We start from the raw sequence: 16207 nt of genomic DNA, 5'->3' as shown, positions 1-16207 counted from the left end.
CAGACAAAAGGAACTTGAGAAGAATTTGGCATTTGTTTTAGGTATTTTTGTCACATAGCCCTTCAACAGTTTCGGTACTTGTACATCTTCGGATATCAAATGTTTTGCTTTAAGCTTTCCTTACAAAGATAAATCCAGAAAGCGCTTCGGACGACTGAAATTATTAAACGTGTTGTTTTCTATTTTTTACTGGTATATAATATGAGTCTTTCAGGACGAATTTCAGTTTGTGTTATGTCACTATGATCTCAGACATTGAGATGAAGATTCTTTTTTACAGTTATAAAGAAGTCGCAGTTCATTAAGTACCTGTAAGAATCAGTCAAATGTGACTTCTGATGAAATTTAAGAAAGGTTTGTAATAAATCATGTCAGTACCGAAGTACTAACGAATGCGTTGATGATACCCTAGGTAACTTAAAGTCCATCTGTGGTTTCCATCCAGTGCTGTGAACCATAATGAATACAGCATGTGTCCGAATCGTATTTCTGTACATGTGTTTACCTTCATCACAAGTCATCAAAGGTAAATAGCACTAAAGAAAAAAAATCTCTTGATATTTTGTAGGCTTATCAGACTGGAATGTTCCATTGTATAAAGTTCGACTACAGAAGAATTACCTTAAGGTTATCACTGATATACAACATGAGAGCATAGTAGATCATCTAATAACAAAAGAGGTGGTGTCAGTTGATGATGGGAAGAAGATAGAATCTGGTAAAACCCCACAAGAAAAGAACAGGAATTTAATGGATATGCTTTTACGTAAAAATGAACAGGGCTTTAATGAATATATCAAAGCCCTACGAAAAGACGAAGTTTATGCAGATCTAGCAGATCAAATAGAAAAGACTGACGTAACGAGCAGAGATATGGCAACCTTTTATAAATGCCTGAAATAAGATAAATGTAATTACCTTCAGAAAAAAAACACTACACAACGAGGTTAAGACAGCTAGGACACACACCTGTAAACAATTTCTTGGAGGAGGTATAGTCGATCCAATGTTCAATGATTTGGTCGCTTAAACCATCTATTATACTAAAATTGATCACAATATAGTAGTGACATTTTTAATATTATATTATATTATGTATGATGGAGTTTTGTTGCAGTCCAGTGTTTCTGTTGTTTCTTCTTAAACTTGATGTGTATCACTTAGTTCTTGTTTGTAACTCAGACGGATTTTATCTAAATCAATATATGACTTTTGAACAGCAGTATACTACTGTTTCATGTTTCATGTTTGAGTGACATACATGGCAAGGAAAAATATGTACTAATCCCTTTTACGAGTGTTCATTCCTAAACACGAATCCCCTTTCGAGTGTTCGTTCCTAAACAGATATGATAATTATGAAGCAGTCATGACATATTCTATTCAAGAAAATAATTCTAATGTATTTTGATATGATTATTGGAAACCAGTAATTGGAAAGTTCATATGCACTACTATTTTTTCATAACATTTGGTTGTGCGATATATATTTATATTGATATTTATACTTGCCAACCCTCTGGTTCTGAGCGGGAGATTCCCGCTCAAATGGCGAAATTCGGGAAATCTCCCGTATGGGAGTATAGAATCTTCCTCTTTTGGATATTTTAACCTTGAAAGACAAGTCATCATTTACTCCGTTTTTGTGTCACTGATGAGGGTTATGTTACATTTAAATCACAGACCATGTGAAAGTAAATAGCTTCACTTGACAGCTAGGGTGTCAAACATCGTACTAATTAAGCTTTGTGTTATTAAAAACACTTCTAAGAAATTTCTAGTTACTTCCCATGTTTGATTCTGTTTTTAGTTATCCTTCTTAAAATAATGTAAATTGATAAAGCAATATAAATTAAATACAAATCGAACAAAGAATAACAAAAAAATGGCAATTAAGATGGTACCCAACACCTTTGCTCGTTAAATTTTCATAAAATTTTGACAAAGTATTTACTTTGACCCTTTTACAAAAATATAAAAATTTCAAAACATTTTAACCAACCGTTTGATCTGGAAAATTACACTGGTTATTTAGCACTTTGACAAAAACACTAATTTTGAACATTGAAAAGCTTAATGTTCCCTTAACAACGCAACGTAATTAAAACGTTTAGCTGATTTTACAGAGTTATCTCCCTGTAGTGTTAGGTACCACCTTAAATAAATTTGTATGCCTTAGGACACAACATCATAATATTTTAAAAATCACTTTAAAGAATTATACTTTTATTAAATGTTTGAAATGAAATTTATAAGAAATGTATTGAACCAAAATTAATGAAAAGTGAATGTGCATACACATAATGCACCATCTATGACAATATGGAAAAATTGAAATAGAGATAACTTATTACAAAGGTGTCCTGATGGGAGGCATATGTCAAATATTAAAAAAAAAAAAGTAAAGAAACAAACTACACAACTAATATAAGATATAACCTTATATAAAGAAATTAAGTGTATCTATTAACTCTTATATGTGTTTTGTAGATGAATAAATAAACAGGTCATATGAAATGTCGTTAGCGCAAAATATCCCACTCAGCTGTCATAGCTTAGGGGCAGATCTCCCTCTTTGTGAAGGTTTCAGAGGTTGACAGGTATAAATATAAAATATATGTAGGACTCATATCTATGGTGGATTCCAGATCTATGGCAGATTCCTAATCTATGGTAGATTTGACGTCATGCTATCCCACATCTATGGCAGATTTAAAAAACTCCTAATCTATGGCAAGTTTTGTAGTTTCCTAATCTATGGCAGATGTTTGTTGTTTCCAAATCTATGGCAGATTTTGTGCAAAGGTACAACTAGGCAGTACATATATATACAATCAACGACTTGTCTTAAATAAGTTAAAATGTACGTAAACGGGAGCATGTCTATAATCATTTGGGAAATACAAATTACATAATGGCCAACCAAATTGTAATGTCAACCATAAAATCCTATAATACAGAAATCAGAAAAAAAAAATAACAGTTTGACTTTTCACGTAATATTTATTTCAGCTTTAATCAATCTTTTTTAACTGTTGACGATTTGTAATTTCAATTTCTCACTTTGAATACTTTCCCAGCCGTACACGCTACATTTAAGATGTTTACTATAACTACTTTTCCAAAATATCCACTTCTAAAAGCAGCTGTGCCTTTCTTGATCGTGGGATTCGGACGGTATATCACTTAAATATTGTTCCTCCTATGGATAAAACATCACATCTGCAAATTGTTCTAGGGGAAAAGCGGAAAGTTTGTTCTCCTGCGTTTTTTAAACACAGTACTTCAGGAAAGTTTGGAGAGCCAACAACTTTGCTGAAGTCAGCGTTATTTTATTGTGACGTTATATTTTGCTCTTTTCCTAGAAAATTACGCAATTACTAAATCTGCCATAGATTTGGAGAAAACAAAAATCTGCCATAGATTTGGAGAAAATAAAAATCTGCCATAGATTTGAGTTGTTTGGCGTTTGTAACGTCATATTTGCCATAGATTAGGAATCTGCCATAGATTTGGAACCCGCCATAGATTTGAATCCTACATATATGCCTCTAACTTCCAAGAACTTAAACCTATACTGAAAGTATGTACTTCCTCTTACTTAACATTTGGTCCTTCTCATATTCAATTTGGCCACTATCTAGGTGCATTCATACTGGCAAAGTTCGCAAGTTGTGTTCCTTTGAGATGCAACATACATATCATATCTGGAAACCAGTTGGTAAACAAAACATCTAGCAATAGTATATATCCCAAAAGAGGCGTGGTTTGTGAAACACATGTATTTACAAAGTGCAAGGTAATGTCATAGCTTGATACAATATACTAGTGATAACTGTATTTAGGTTATTACAAATTTAATTTCAGTCATAGCTTTTTATGTTTATCTCATAAGATGGTAAATGTTACCTTAATAGTGAATGTAGGTCTAAATTGTAAGTCTAATGAATTATAAAGTATGTATATAAGAAATAACTAATTAAGAGACTGTTTTCGTGTCTTTAAAGTGTTTATGAATTTTTGACAGTAGCTTGTTGTGAATGGAGTTTATCAGGCAGCTACTTTTTTTTGTACATTTGTAAATAAAAAGGGCTCTTCATACATATAGTTTTGAACAAAAATGCAATGACATGCTTCTTATTATGTAAATATAGTTTTTTTCTACATAACATGGTATTTCACAACTTTTTTTTGTATTTGACATAACGCCTCTGTTTTGTTCAACGAACCTATCTTTCATCTATCAGAAAACCGAATTTTTAATGTATCACATATTTAAATAATGTATTATGAAAATGGACTCAAATGTTTTTTTTCTGTGTATTTTAAGTTGTTTGTTTAAAGATTGTTAACATGCCAGTGAAAATATAAATAGTCTTCCAACAACTTCACAGCTTGGTGCGTTAGCATTCTTGTATTCTTCTTTTTATGCTTTTATAGTTTTGTTTGTTAAATGTATTTTGTGTATGTTTATTATTATTTGTCACAAACTTATTGTTCAGAGTTTATATGACAATATATATTTCAATTGAATTGATTGAATATATATTTTAGCGTGAGCATTTAACATCATACCATAGATGTTGTCCTCTGACAAACTTGCACATTTTCTTTTTATCTGCAGTTGTGCTTCTGCCATTGTTGTTATATGTGACGTCATAACGTATAGTAATTTTGAACACCATCAATACACTTTAAAATAGAAACAGATTTACAAAACAACCTTTGTAGCACATGATCGTAATATCCAATGAAAACAGGAGAAGTCTACACCATATGTAATATAATCAAATATTTGAAAGTGTTTTGAGAATATATTAAATGTCAAACAAACATTTATGAACCTACACCCGATCAAATGTAGGGCATCTACAAAGTCATGCTATCTGCACCATGTGTTGTTTGTTTGTGTTTTAGCGCAATGCTATACAACATCCTACTTGATTTATCTTTACACATTTTTTTCGATTGTCATTAATTAATGAGTCTTTTTCTAAAATCAATTTTAAGATACCAAGACATTCTTGATACATATTCCTTATCAACTCCACAAATAATACATGGTGGTCTTGGAGTATAGATTTTAGTTACTGATTTTGCTTATCATCCTAAATATGTGTGATAGTGTTCTTGTATTTGTCTTTGTAAATTACTTTTAATGTATCATGTTTATGCTGTTTTGGTTATATCCTTGTGGTGTGGCTCGGTACTAAAACATCGCACATTGTGTTATTGTGCTATTGTCATTTTTGTATGCATGTCTTTCATTTTTGCTTATGTGCTTTGGTCTATATGCCATATTGTTTTTCTTTGTTGACATATTTTTCTTTTTATTTTATAGTGATTAAGATTATAACACAATGTACTTGCCTTTTTTTTACCTTCTTATCTATCAAGTCTGTTTGTTTTGTTCAAAACATAGTTGTCCATATAAAAGCTCCTGTATGTGACTATCATACCATTGAGAGGTTTAGCTAGCTATAAAACCAGGTTTATTCCACCATTTCTTCATAATAAAATACCTGAACCGAGTCAAAAATATGACAGTTGTGATCCATTTGTTTTGGTGTCTTTGAACTTTTGATTTTGCCATTTGATGAGCTTGATAAGGGAACGTTTCGGTATTTTTGTTATTTCATTTTTTTTGTAAAACGATGAACAAAATGAGGTTCAATACTAAGCTATAAGATTTTTTTTTATGTTGTACGTTAGTTTTATTTAGGGGAATCAAGTGCGTAAAAAAATAAATTTCAATATTCATTGTCATTTTTGAAAAATTTAACTTTTTCCTTTCATCGCCAATATCATATGATTATAACAATCAGGAAACTTGATTGGATTGCCAATTAAACAACTATCCGCCAAAAGTCAAATAAAGTAGATGTAAGTAATTACAGGCAACTGTACGGCCTTCGACAATGATAAAAACCAAGAACGTATAGTCAACTATAAAAGACCCTGGCATGACAAAAATGAAACAATTCAATTGAAGAAACCAACGGCACAATTCATAACAAAATAATTTACGAAAAACAAATAAGACAGACATGAAACAACAACAAACACTGAACTACAGGCTCGTGACTTGGGACAGACAAATAAAGAATGTGATGGGGTTAAACAAGTTTGTGCCACTTGTATTTTTTGTTCATTAGATGAGTTAAGCCTTTTTCAACTGATTTTTATAGTTCGTTCTTATGTTGTACTGTTATACCACTGTCCCAGATTAGAGGAGGGTTGGGATCCCGCTAATATGTTTAACCCAGTCACATTATTTATGTATGTTCCTGTCCCAAGTCAGGAGCCTGTAATTCAGTGGTTGTCGTTTGTTTATGTGTTACATATTTGTTTTCCGTTAATTGTTTAAAATTAAATAAGGCCGTTAGTTTTCTCGTTTGAATTGTTTTACATTGTCTTATCGGGGCCTTTTATAGCTGACTATGCGGTATGGGCTTTGCTCATTGTTTAAGGCCGTACGGTGACCTATAGTTGTTAATGTTTGTGTCATTTTGGTCTTTTGTGGATAGTTGTCCCATTGGCAATCATACCACATCTTCTTTTTTATATTGTGAGCCCTCATGCCTCCCACTACATCAACAGTGTTTTCCTATTTATTTCATTTTCTTCCACTTATTCTTTAACTTATTTATTTTCTATGTCTATTGGATTTATGTGAACATGTTTATATATTCAACATAAAAAACTAAAAACAAAGCAACAAGAACTCCACCAAAATCTGGGGGTGATAGCAGGTGCTCCGGAAGGGTAAGCAGATTCTGCGTCAAATGTGGCACCCATCGTGTTGCTTATGTTATTACAAATCCGGTAAATAGTCCAATTTTGTAGTTCACCTTCGTGAAAAGGGAAGGGTATTGAAGTTAAAACATAAGGAACATATCCGATATCATCTGTGAAACGGTTATTCCATAACGGTCAACCAACTCGTGATAGCTTCCATAAAATTTATGAAGGGATGATTTTAACTCCACCATTTGGAACTCTTGGTTTAAAAGCTTCCTTGTGAGCAGCAATCCTCAATCAAGGAAATCATGATAGGAAACACAAGCCCGTGAATATCGTATCAATTTGGAGATATATACTCTGTATGTAGGCGCTGCTGGGATATTGCTACATAGAAATGGAAAGTTTACAATTAGAAAGCTGAAGTCATGTCTTTTGTCGTAAAGTTTTGTTTTCAACCGACCCTAATTGTCAATTTTTAGATGTAAGTCAAGATATGATGCAGACTTACCTGTATCCGTAGCATCATCTATCTCTAGTTCGATGGGATAGATTCGGTCAACATAGTCACCAAATTTTGTATCATTTAGTGAGAGAACATCATCTATATACATGTAGCGGAACATACAGTTAAGGGATATTGATAACTCCTTATCATTTTTCCTAAGAAGTTCCTGTATGAAGTCAGCCTCATAATAATAAAGAAACAAGTCGGCAAGAAGAGGGCAAAATTAGTTTCCATTGGAATTCCGACAGTCTGTTGAAAAACATGTCCTGCAAATGTAACAAATATGTTGTCAATCAAAAAATCAAGTATCTTGATAGTGTCAGTTTTAGATAATATTTTAGAAGGTGGAAAACCTGGATGATTAAAACTTTGTATATAGATGTCTTATGTTATAAAGTTTCTGTCTGCCACAAGCCAACAATATCTGCTATCTATAGCGAACATAGATACAAAAGACCTCATTTTCATGATTCAGCGACTACTTGAAAAATAGTTTTTTTTTTATTTTTTGAATGTTACTTTCTCTCTAATTATACATACTAAGGTGACTTTATTTAGTATATATGTGCATACCTTGCAAGGTTAGCATGCCTGTCACAGTTTATTTACAGGCAAACAATAAAAAATCTTGAACTTAATAGACCCAAATCTTACATTTATTATGCATTTGTGCCACAATTTTGTTAATTGTAAATGAAAATGGCGTCCATCGTACAGCGTCTGTAAACTTTTACAAAAATCTTCTCCTCTGAAACAACTGAGCCAAATTTAACCAAACTTGGCCACAATCATCCTTGGGGTATCTGGTTTAAAAAACTGTTTGATGACCTGGTCATCCAACCAAGATGGCCGCCATGGCTAAAAATAGAACACAGGGGTAAAATGTTTATGTTGGCTTATATCTTTGAAACCAAAGCATTTAGAGCAAGTCTGACATTTTTCATTTTAATGTTGTGTCGTTGTTCTCCTCTTATATTTAATGCGTTTCCCTCAGTTTTAGTTTGTTACCCCAATTTAGTTTTTTGTCCATGAATTTATGCGTTTTAAACAGCGGTATACTACTGTCGCCTTTATTTATGGGGTAAAATTGTTGATCAGGTCAAGATCTATATCTGCCCTGAAATTTTCAGACGAATCGGACAATCTGTTGTTAGGTTACTGCCGCTGAATTGGTTATTTTAAGGAAATTTTGCAGTTTTTGGTTATTATCTTGAATACTATTATAGATAGAGATAAACTGTAAACAGCAATAATGTTCAGCAAAGTAAGATCTACAAATAAGTCAACATGACAAGTTGATCCCTTAAGGAGTAATTGCCCTTTATACAATTTTTTGTAAATCTTTTACAAAAATTTTCTCTGAAATTTTACCAAACTTGCCCACATTCATCTTTAGGGTATCTAGTTTAAAAAATGTGTCCCATGACCCTGCCTGTAAATTAAGATGGCCGCCATGGCTTAAAATAGTACATAGGGTAAAATGCAGTTTTTGGCTAATATCTCTGAAACCAAAGCATTTAGAGAAAATCTGCCGGGAATAAAATTGTTCATTAGGTCAAGATCTATCTGCCCTGAAATTTTCAGACCAATCGGGCAACTTGGACTGCTGCCCCTGAATTAGTAATTTTAGGAAAATTTTGCAGCTTTTGATTATTATCTTCAATATTAATTATAGATAGAGATAACCTTTAAATAGCAATAATGTACTGCAAAGTAAGAACTACAAATAAGTCAACTTGACCAAAGTGGTCAATTGACCCCTTAAGAATAATGGTCCTTTATAGTAAATTTTTAACAATTTTCATAAATTATCAAATTTTTGTAAACTTTTACAAAATATATTCTAATGTCACTTCTGGGCCAATTTCATTATCGATAAAGATAATTGTAAGCAGCAAGATTGTTCAATAAAGAAAGATCTACACACGCATCACCAACACCAAAACACAATTTTGTCATGAATCTTTAATATGCACATAGACCAAGGTGAGGGACAGAGGCTCTTTAGAGCCTCTAGTTTTCATTTTTTCAACCAATTTTATAATTCAGAAAAACTTGATTTAAAAAAGGGGGTGCACCATATCCATTGAAACTGAATTTTCATTTTTTGCATTCAAACTAGAGGCTCTCAAGAGCCTCAGCCCTGTGTTGCTCACCTGTTACTGTATTTACTGATGTCAGCCATCTTGGTTGGTAGGTGGTGTCATTAGACACTTTATTTTAAATAGATACCCTAGTAATGACTGTGGCCAAGTTTGGTTAAATTTGGACCATAGTTTTAGAAAAGAAGATTTTTGTACAAGTTACAAAAATGACGAAAAGTTGTTCAAGATTGACTATAAAGGGCAATAACTCCTTAAGTGGTCCTCTAACAATTTTGATCATGTTGACTTATTTGTAGATCTTACTTTGCTGAACATTATTGCTGTTTAGTTTATCTCTATCGATAATAATATTCAAGATAATAACCAAAAACGGCAAAATTTCCTCAAAATTACCAATTCAGGGGCAGCAACCCAATAATAGGTTCTCCGATTCATCTGAATAATCCAGGGTAGATTGATCTTGACCTGATCAAAAATCTTTCTTTGTCAGATTTGCTCTTAATGCTTTGGTTTAAAAGATATAAGCCAAAATCTACATTTTACCCCTATGTTCTATTTTTAGCCATGGCAGCCATCTTGCTTTGTTGGCCGGGTCACCGGACACATTTTTTAAACTAAATACCCCAATAATGATTGTGGCCAAGTTTGGTTTGATTTCGCCCAGTAGTTTCAGAGGAGAAGATTTTTGTAAAATTTAACGACGACGGACGCAAAGTTATGAGAAAAGCTCACTTGGACCTTCAGGCTAGGTGAGTTAAAAATGTGGTATTTTATTATGCTTCCTTTTGAACATGTTGAGCATATAAGCTGATCAATGTTGTTGTTAAACTTTTCTTTTCATCTATTAAAATTTTCAAGATTTTAAAAAAGAAATTGGTAAAAATAGTTGTTTAAGGGTAATAACTCTTGTAAAAGAGGGACGAAAGATACCAAAGGGACAGTCAAACTCATAAATCTAAAACAAACTGACAACGCCATGGCTAAAAATGAAAATGACAAACAGAAAAACAATAGTACACATGACACAACATAGAAAACTAAAGAATAAACAACACGAACCCCACCAAAAACTAGGGGTGATCTCAGGTGCTCCGGAAGGGTAAGCAGATCCTGCTCCACATGTGGCACCAGTCGTGTTGCTTATGTGATTACAAATCCGGTAAATAGTCTAATTCGGTAGGTCACATTCATGAAAGGGAAGGGGATTGTAGTTACGACGTAAGGAACATATTAGATATCATATGTGAAACGGTTATTCCATCATAGATCAGTGTAACAGGTCGTGTAACAGTCTTTATGAAACTGACAATAGGTAGATCTCATTATTTAAACATATCTGTTCCTGTCAAGATTTTCTCTGTTTATAAGAAAGAAATTAGACAAAGCTTGCATTCCAGGTGGTCTGCTTGTTAGCCATGTCGGCCATGTTTATGGTAAGGTTGACGACTTCAAGTCTAAACCTCCTGATTGCACTTGTGCTAGTTCCCAATTCACATATAATCCCGCTGGCCACGTTATTACCGGTGACCTTAACATTGTTAATAACACTTCTCTACGAAACGTGTTATCGAAAGGTCCGAAATATCGTGAGCCTAAATCCATCAATTGGAAATACAACTTTAAAATTTTGATGGATTCAGTCGAGGATTATGCCAGGCAATGGGCTAAGCGCGAGAAGGAAGACGTAGACACTCTATCCGAATGGATAAAGGCAGTGAGGTCCTTAATACAAATCAGAATTAAGAAACTGAATGGGTCCATCAATGCCCATGCTACGTCAATTTTTAAAGACCCAAATGTTGCTAAACACCTATCCGACCTCCATGATAAATATGTTGTTGTCCCCGCAGACAAAGCCCCAAATAACATCGTTTTTGTCTGTAAAAGTCATTACATTAATTGCTTGATAAACGAATTAGGTATAGACAATTCACTTGGAAACTCAACATATACCCTCACGACACTTACCAAAGAGGAAATCCTGGATAATCATAGGTCTGTTCTTTGTTCCTTTGGTATTTCAACCAAAGATGAAGAACTGGATCTTCCATCACTGTATTGGATACCTAAACTACATAAGTGTCCTTACAAACAGCGGTATATTGCTGGGTCTTCCAAGTGCTCCACAAAACCTCTTTCTAAATTATTAACATCCATTTTATCAGCAATCAAAGACGGGCTTCAAAGTTATTGTGAAACTGCCTATTCTAGAGGTGGCGTGAATCAGATGTGGATACTTAAAAATTCCAAAGATCTTTTAGAGTACATACAATCTAACTCTCTTTCATCTTGTAACAGTATTAAAACATTTGACTTCTCTACTCTTTACACAAGTATTCCACATTCCAAACTTAAAGACAAATTAAAAGAGTTGGTATTACTTTGCTTCATAAAAAAGAATGGCCAACGTAGATACAAGTATCTTGTCTTAGGGAGGGATAAATCCTACTTTGTAAAGAATCACTCTGATTCAAACAAAAAATTCTCTGAAACCGATATTATCAAGATGCTTGATTTCTTGATTGACAACATATTTGTTACGTTCGGAGGACGTGTTTTTCAACAGACTGTCGGCATACCAATGGGAACAAACTGTGCCCCTCTACTTGCTGACTTGTTTCTTTATTATTATGAGGCTGACTTCATGCAGGAACTTCTTAGGAAGAAAGATAAGAAGTTAGCAATATCCTTTAACTCTACTTTCCGCTATATAGATGACGTTCTTTCACTAAACAATTCAAAATTTGGTGACTATGTGGAACGCATCTATCCCATCGAATTGGAGATAAAGGATACTACAGATACAGTTAAGTCAGCTTCATATCTTGACTTACATCTAGAAATTGACAATGAGGGTCGGTTGAAGACAAAACTTTACGACAAAAGGGATGATTTCAGCTTTCCAATTGTGAACTTTCCATTTCTAAGTAGCAACATTCCAGCAGCACCTGCATACGGGGTATATATCTCTCAATTGATACGATATTCCCGTGCTTGCATTTCCTATCATGATTTTCTTGATAGAGGGTTACTGCTCACAAGGAAGCTATTAAATCAAGAGTTCCAAATGGTGAAGTTGAAATCATCCCTTCGTAAATTTTACGGACGCCATCACGAGTTGGTTGACCGTTATGGAATAACCATTTCACAAATGATATCGGATATGTTCCTCACGTCGTAACTACAATCCCCTTCCCTTTCATGAATTTGACCTACCGAATTAGACTATTTACCGGATTTGTAATCACATAAGCAACACGACGGGTGCCGCATGTGGAGCAGGATCTGCTTACCCTTCCGGAGCACCTGAGATCACCCCTAGTTTTTGGTGGGGTTCGTGTTGTTTATTCTTTAGTTTTCTATGTTGTGTCATGTGTACTATTGTTTTTCTGTTTGTCTTTTTCATTTTTAGCCATGGCGTTGTCAGTTTGTTTTAGATTTATGAGTTTGACTGTCCCTTTGGTATCTTTCGTCCCTCTTTTATTACCACTGGGTCGATGTCTCTGCTGGTGGACATTTTGTCCCCGAGGACATCATCCGCCCAGTAGCAAAACTACAATTGCATGAACTTACGAAGAACTAACAGGAAACTGGCTCGGACGTCGCCCAGTATAAAAAGGTCCGAAACAGACGTCACCATGGACACGGTGTCGTCTGATACGGCAGGTGTCCCCTCATCACCAGACATGACAAATATCCCAAACACGACTCATTCAGATCATCGTCCTAGTGACAGCAGCAACATTACACATATACAGCCATGTTCAGTTCTCCTTAAAGACATTTTGGATTTTGATGACACAGTACAACACTGTCGCATTTCAAAATGTGAGACCAAAGGCTGCAAAACTTGTGCTATTTTAATTACAGATGCTGAATTCACTAGCAATTTGACCAAGAAGTCATATTTTACCAGAAGTTACGATGATCTGAATTGTAAATCGATAAATGTCGTTTACGGATTAGAGTGCAACCTTTGCGGATTGGTATACGTCGGTGAAACGAAAGGAAGGCTAAACAAACGGATGTGCGGTCATAGATCAGACATTAACCTCAATGCTAACGACATTCTATACCAGCATTTCAATCAGCCCGATCATTCCATCGTTTCTATGACAGTTCGCATTATCGAAAAGATATACCATAGCTCTAACAATCCTAATCTTTCAACGACTCTCCGTAGACAAAAAGAAGACTACTGGATTAGACAATTGGGAACTGCAACACCGTATGGCTGCAATGACAAAATTGATGGTATAGGTATTCTATCTAGTCCTTCGTGTAACTCGGTGAATGTGATGAATATTTTCAACTCGACTCTTCGACGTAGACGCAGTCATGGTCATCGTCATTATACATCACCCTCTCTGCATGATGTCTCTATTAATGACTTGCTGCCATTCATACAAAAACCGTTAGGTATTCATCACATTCGCACGAAACTTTATTCATTACCCCTTTCAAAACTTCATTCTCTGTTCAATTTATGTTTGGAATCCACTGTTACAAACCCTCATTCAAACCAATACAAACTTCAAGCTATAATTTCGGATATTGCAAGTCACAGACTTTTCAAGCCAGTTCGCATTGGAAAAGATGAAAAAGAGAAAAGATATTTTCTAAATCTTTCCTTTGCCAACAAAGGTCTCGATGGCGTCAACCTTGGCAATATCCTTCATCATAAATTAGTTCAATCGAAAATACCTCCTTATTTTAAAGACCAGTCTGTACCAATAATTTCTTATACCTATACCAAACCTATTGCAACTAAAATTTTCAATTACAAACGCGTTTTGCAGGATCTCGATATTGACGACTTCAAGTCTAAACCTCCTGATTGCACTTGTGCTAGTTCCCAATTCACATATAATCCCGCTGGCCACGTTATTACCGGTGACCTTAACATTGTTAATAACACTTCTCTACGAAACGTGTTATCGAAAGGTCCGAAATATCGTGAGCCTAAATCCATCAATTGGAAATACAACTTTAAAATTTTGATGGATTCAGTCGAGGATTATGCCAGGCAATGGGCTAAGCGCGAGAAGGAAGACGTAGACACTCTATCCGAATGGATAAAGGCAGTGAGGTCCTTAATACAAATCAGAATTAAGAAACTGAATGGGTCCATCAATGCCCATGCTACGTCAATTTTTAAAGACCCAAATGTTGCTAAACACCTATCCGACCTCCATGATAAATATGTTGTTGTCCCCGCAGACAAAGCCCCAAATAACATCGTTTTTGTCTGTAAAAGTCATTACATTAATTGCTTGATAAACGAATTAGGTATAGACAATTCACTTGGAAACTCAACATATACCCTCACGACACTTACCAAAGAGGAAATCCTGGATAATCATAGGTCTGTTCTTTGTTCCTTTGGTATTTCAACCAAAGATGAAGAACTGGATCTTCCATCACTGTATTGGATACCTAAACTACATAAGTGTCCTTACAAACAGCGGTATATTGCTGGGTCTTCCAAGTGCTCCACAAAACCTCTTTCTAAATTATTAACATCCATTTTATCAGCAATCAAAGACGGGCTTCAAAGTTATTGTGAAACTGCCTATTCTAGAGGTGGCGTGAATCAGATGTGGATACTTAAAAATTCCAAAGATCTTTTAGAGTACATACAATCTAACTCTCTTTCATCTTGTAACAGTATTAAAACATTTGACTTCTCTACTCTTTACACAAGTATTCCACATTCCAAACTTAAAGACAAATTAAAAGAGTTGGTATTACTTTGCTTCATAAAAAAGAATGGCCAACGTAGATACAAGTATCTTGTCTTAGGGAGGGATAAATCCTACTTTGTAAAGAATCACTCTGATTCAAACAAAAAATTCTCTGAAACCGATATTATCAAGATGCTTGATTTCTTGATTGACAACATATTTGTTACGTTCGGAGGACGTGTTTTTCAACAGACTGTCGGCATACCAATGGGAACAAACTGTGCCCCTCTACTTGCTGACTTGTTTCTTTATTATTATGAGGCTGACTTCATGCAGGAACTTCTTAGGAAGAAAGATAAGAAGTTAGCAATATCCTTTAACTCTACTTTCCGCTATATAGATGACGTTCTTTCACTAAACAATTCAAAATTTGGTGACTATGTGGAACGCATCTATCCCATCGAATTGGAGATAAAGGATACTACAGATACAGTTAAGTCAGCTTCATATCTTGACTTACATCTAGAAATTGACAATGAGGGTCGGTTGAAGACAAAACTTTACGACAAAAGGGATGATTTCAGCTTTCCAATTGTGAACTTTCCATTTCTAAGTAGCAACATTCCAGCAGCACCTGCATACGGGGTATATATCTCTCAATTGATACGATATTCCCGTGCTTGCATTTCCTATCATGATTTTCTTGATAGAGGGTTACTGCTCACAAGGAAGCTATTAAATCAAGAGTTCCAAATGGTGAAGTTGAAATCATCCCTTCGTAAATTTTACGGACGCCATCACGAGTTGGTTGACCGTTATGGAATAACCATTTCACAAATGATATCGGATATGTTCCTCACGTCGTAACTACAATCCCCTTCCCTTTCATGAATTTGACCTACCGAATTAGACTATTTACCGGATTTGTAATCACATAAGCAACACGACGGGTGCCGCATGTGGAGCAGGATCTGCTTACCCTTCCGGAGCACCTGAGATCACCCCTAGTTTTTGGTGGGGTTCGTGTTGTTTATTCTTTAGTTTTCTATGTTGTGTCATGTGTACTATTGTTTTTCTGTTTGTCTTTTTCATTTTTAGCCATGGCGTTGTCAGTTTGTTTTAGATTTATGAGTTTGACTGTCCCTTTGGTATCTTTCGTCCCTCTTTTG

At 34.7% G+C, this 16207-nt stretch overlaps 1 protein-coding gene and 1 long non-coding RNA gene across 2 annotated transcripts in view; both read left to right on the top strand.

The window, feature by feature from the left end:
• The window catches only part of LOC139482551 (uncharacterized), a 74305-nt gene extending 72324 nt beyond the window's left edge, over positions 1-1981 (top strand). Inside the window, exon 18 of the mRNA XM_071266464.1 lies at positions 569-1981. Within this exon, the coding sequence (XP_071122565.1) occupies positions 569-903 (335 nt within the window). The 3' untranslated portion in view covers positions 904-1981. The remainder of the gene's footprint in view (positions 1-568) is intronic.
• The window catches only part of LOC139482485 (uncharacterized), a 250762-nt gene extending 245399 nt beyond the window's left edge, over positions 1-5363 (top strand). The window contains exon 2 of the long non-coding RNA XR_011654881.1: positions 4155-5363. This is a non-coding gene — a long non-coding RNA (uncharacterized lncRNA). The remainder of the gene's footprint in view (positions 1-4154) is intronic.
• Positions 5364-16207: the final 10844 nt, after the last annotated feature.

The sequence above is a fragment of the Mytilus edulis genome, chromosome 7 (genome assembly GCF_963676685.1).
Source record: "Mytilus edulis chromosome 7, xbMytEdul2.2, whole genome shotgun sequence".
NCBI classification, from domain to species: Eukaryota; Metazoa; Mollusca; class Bivalvia; order Mytilida; family Mytilidae; genus Mytilus; species Mytilus edulis.
The sequence above is the reverse complement of the archived record's forward strand: the minus strand, read 5'-3'. Positions and strand labels throughout refer to the sequence as shown.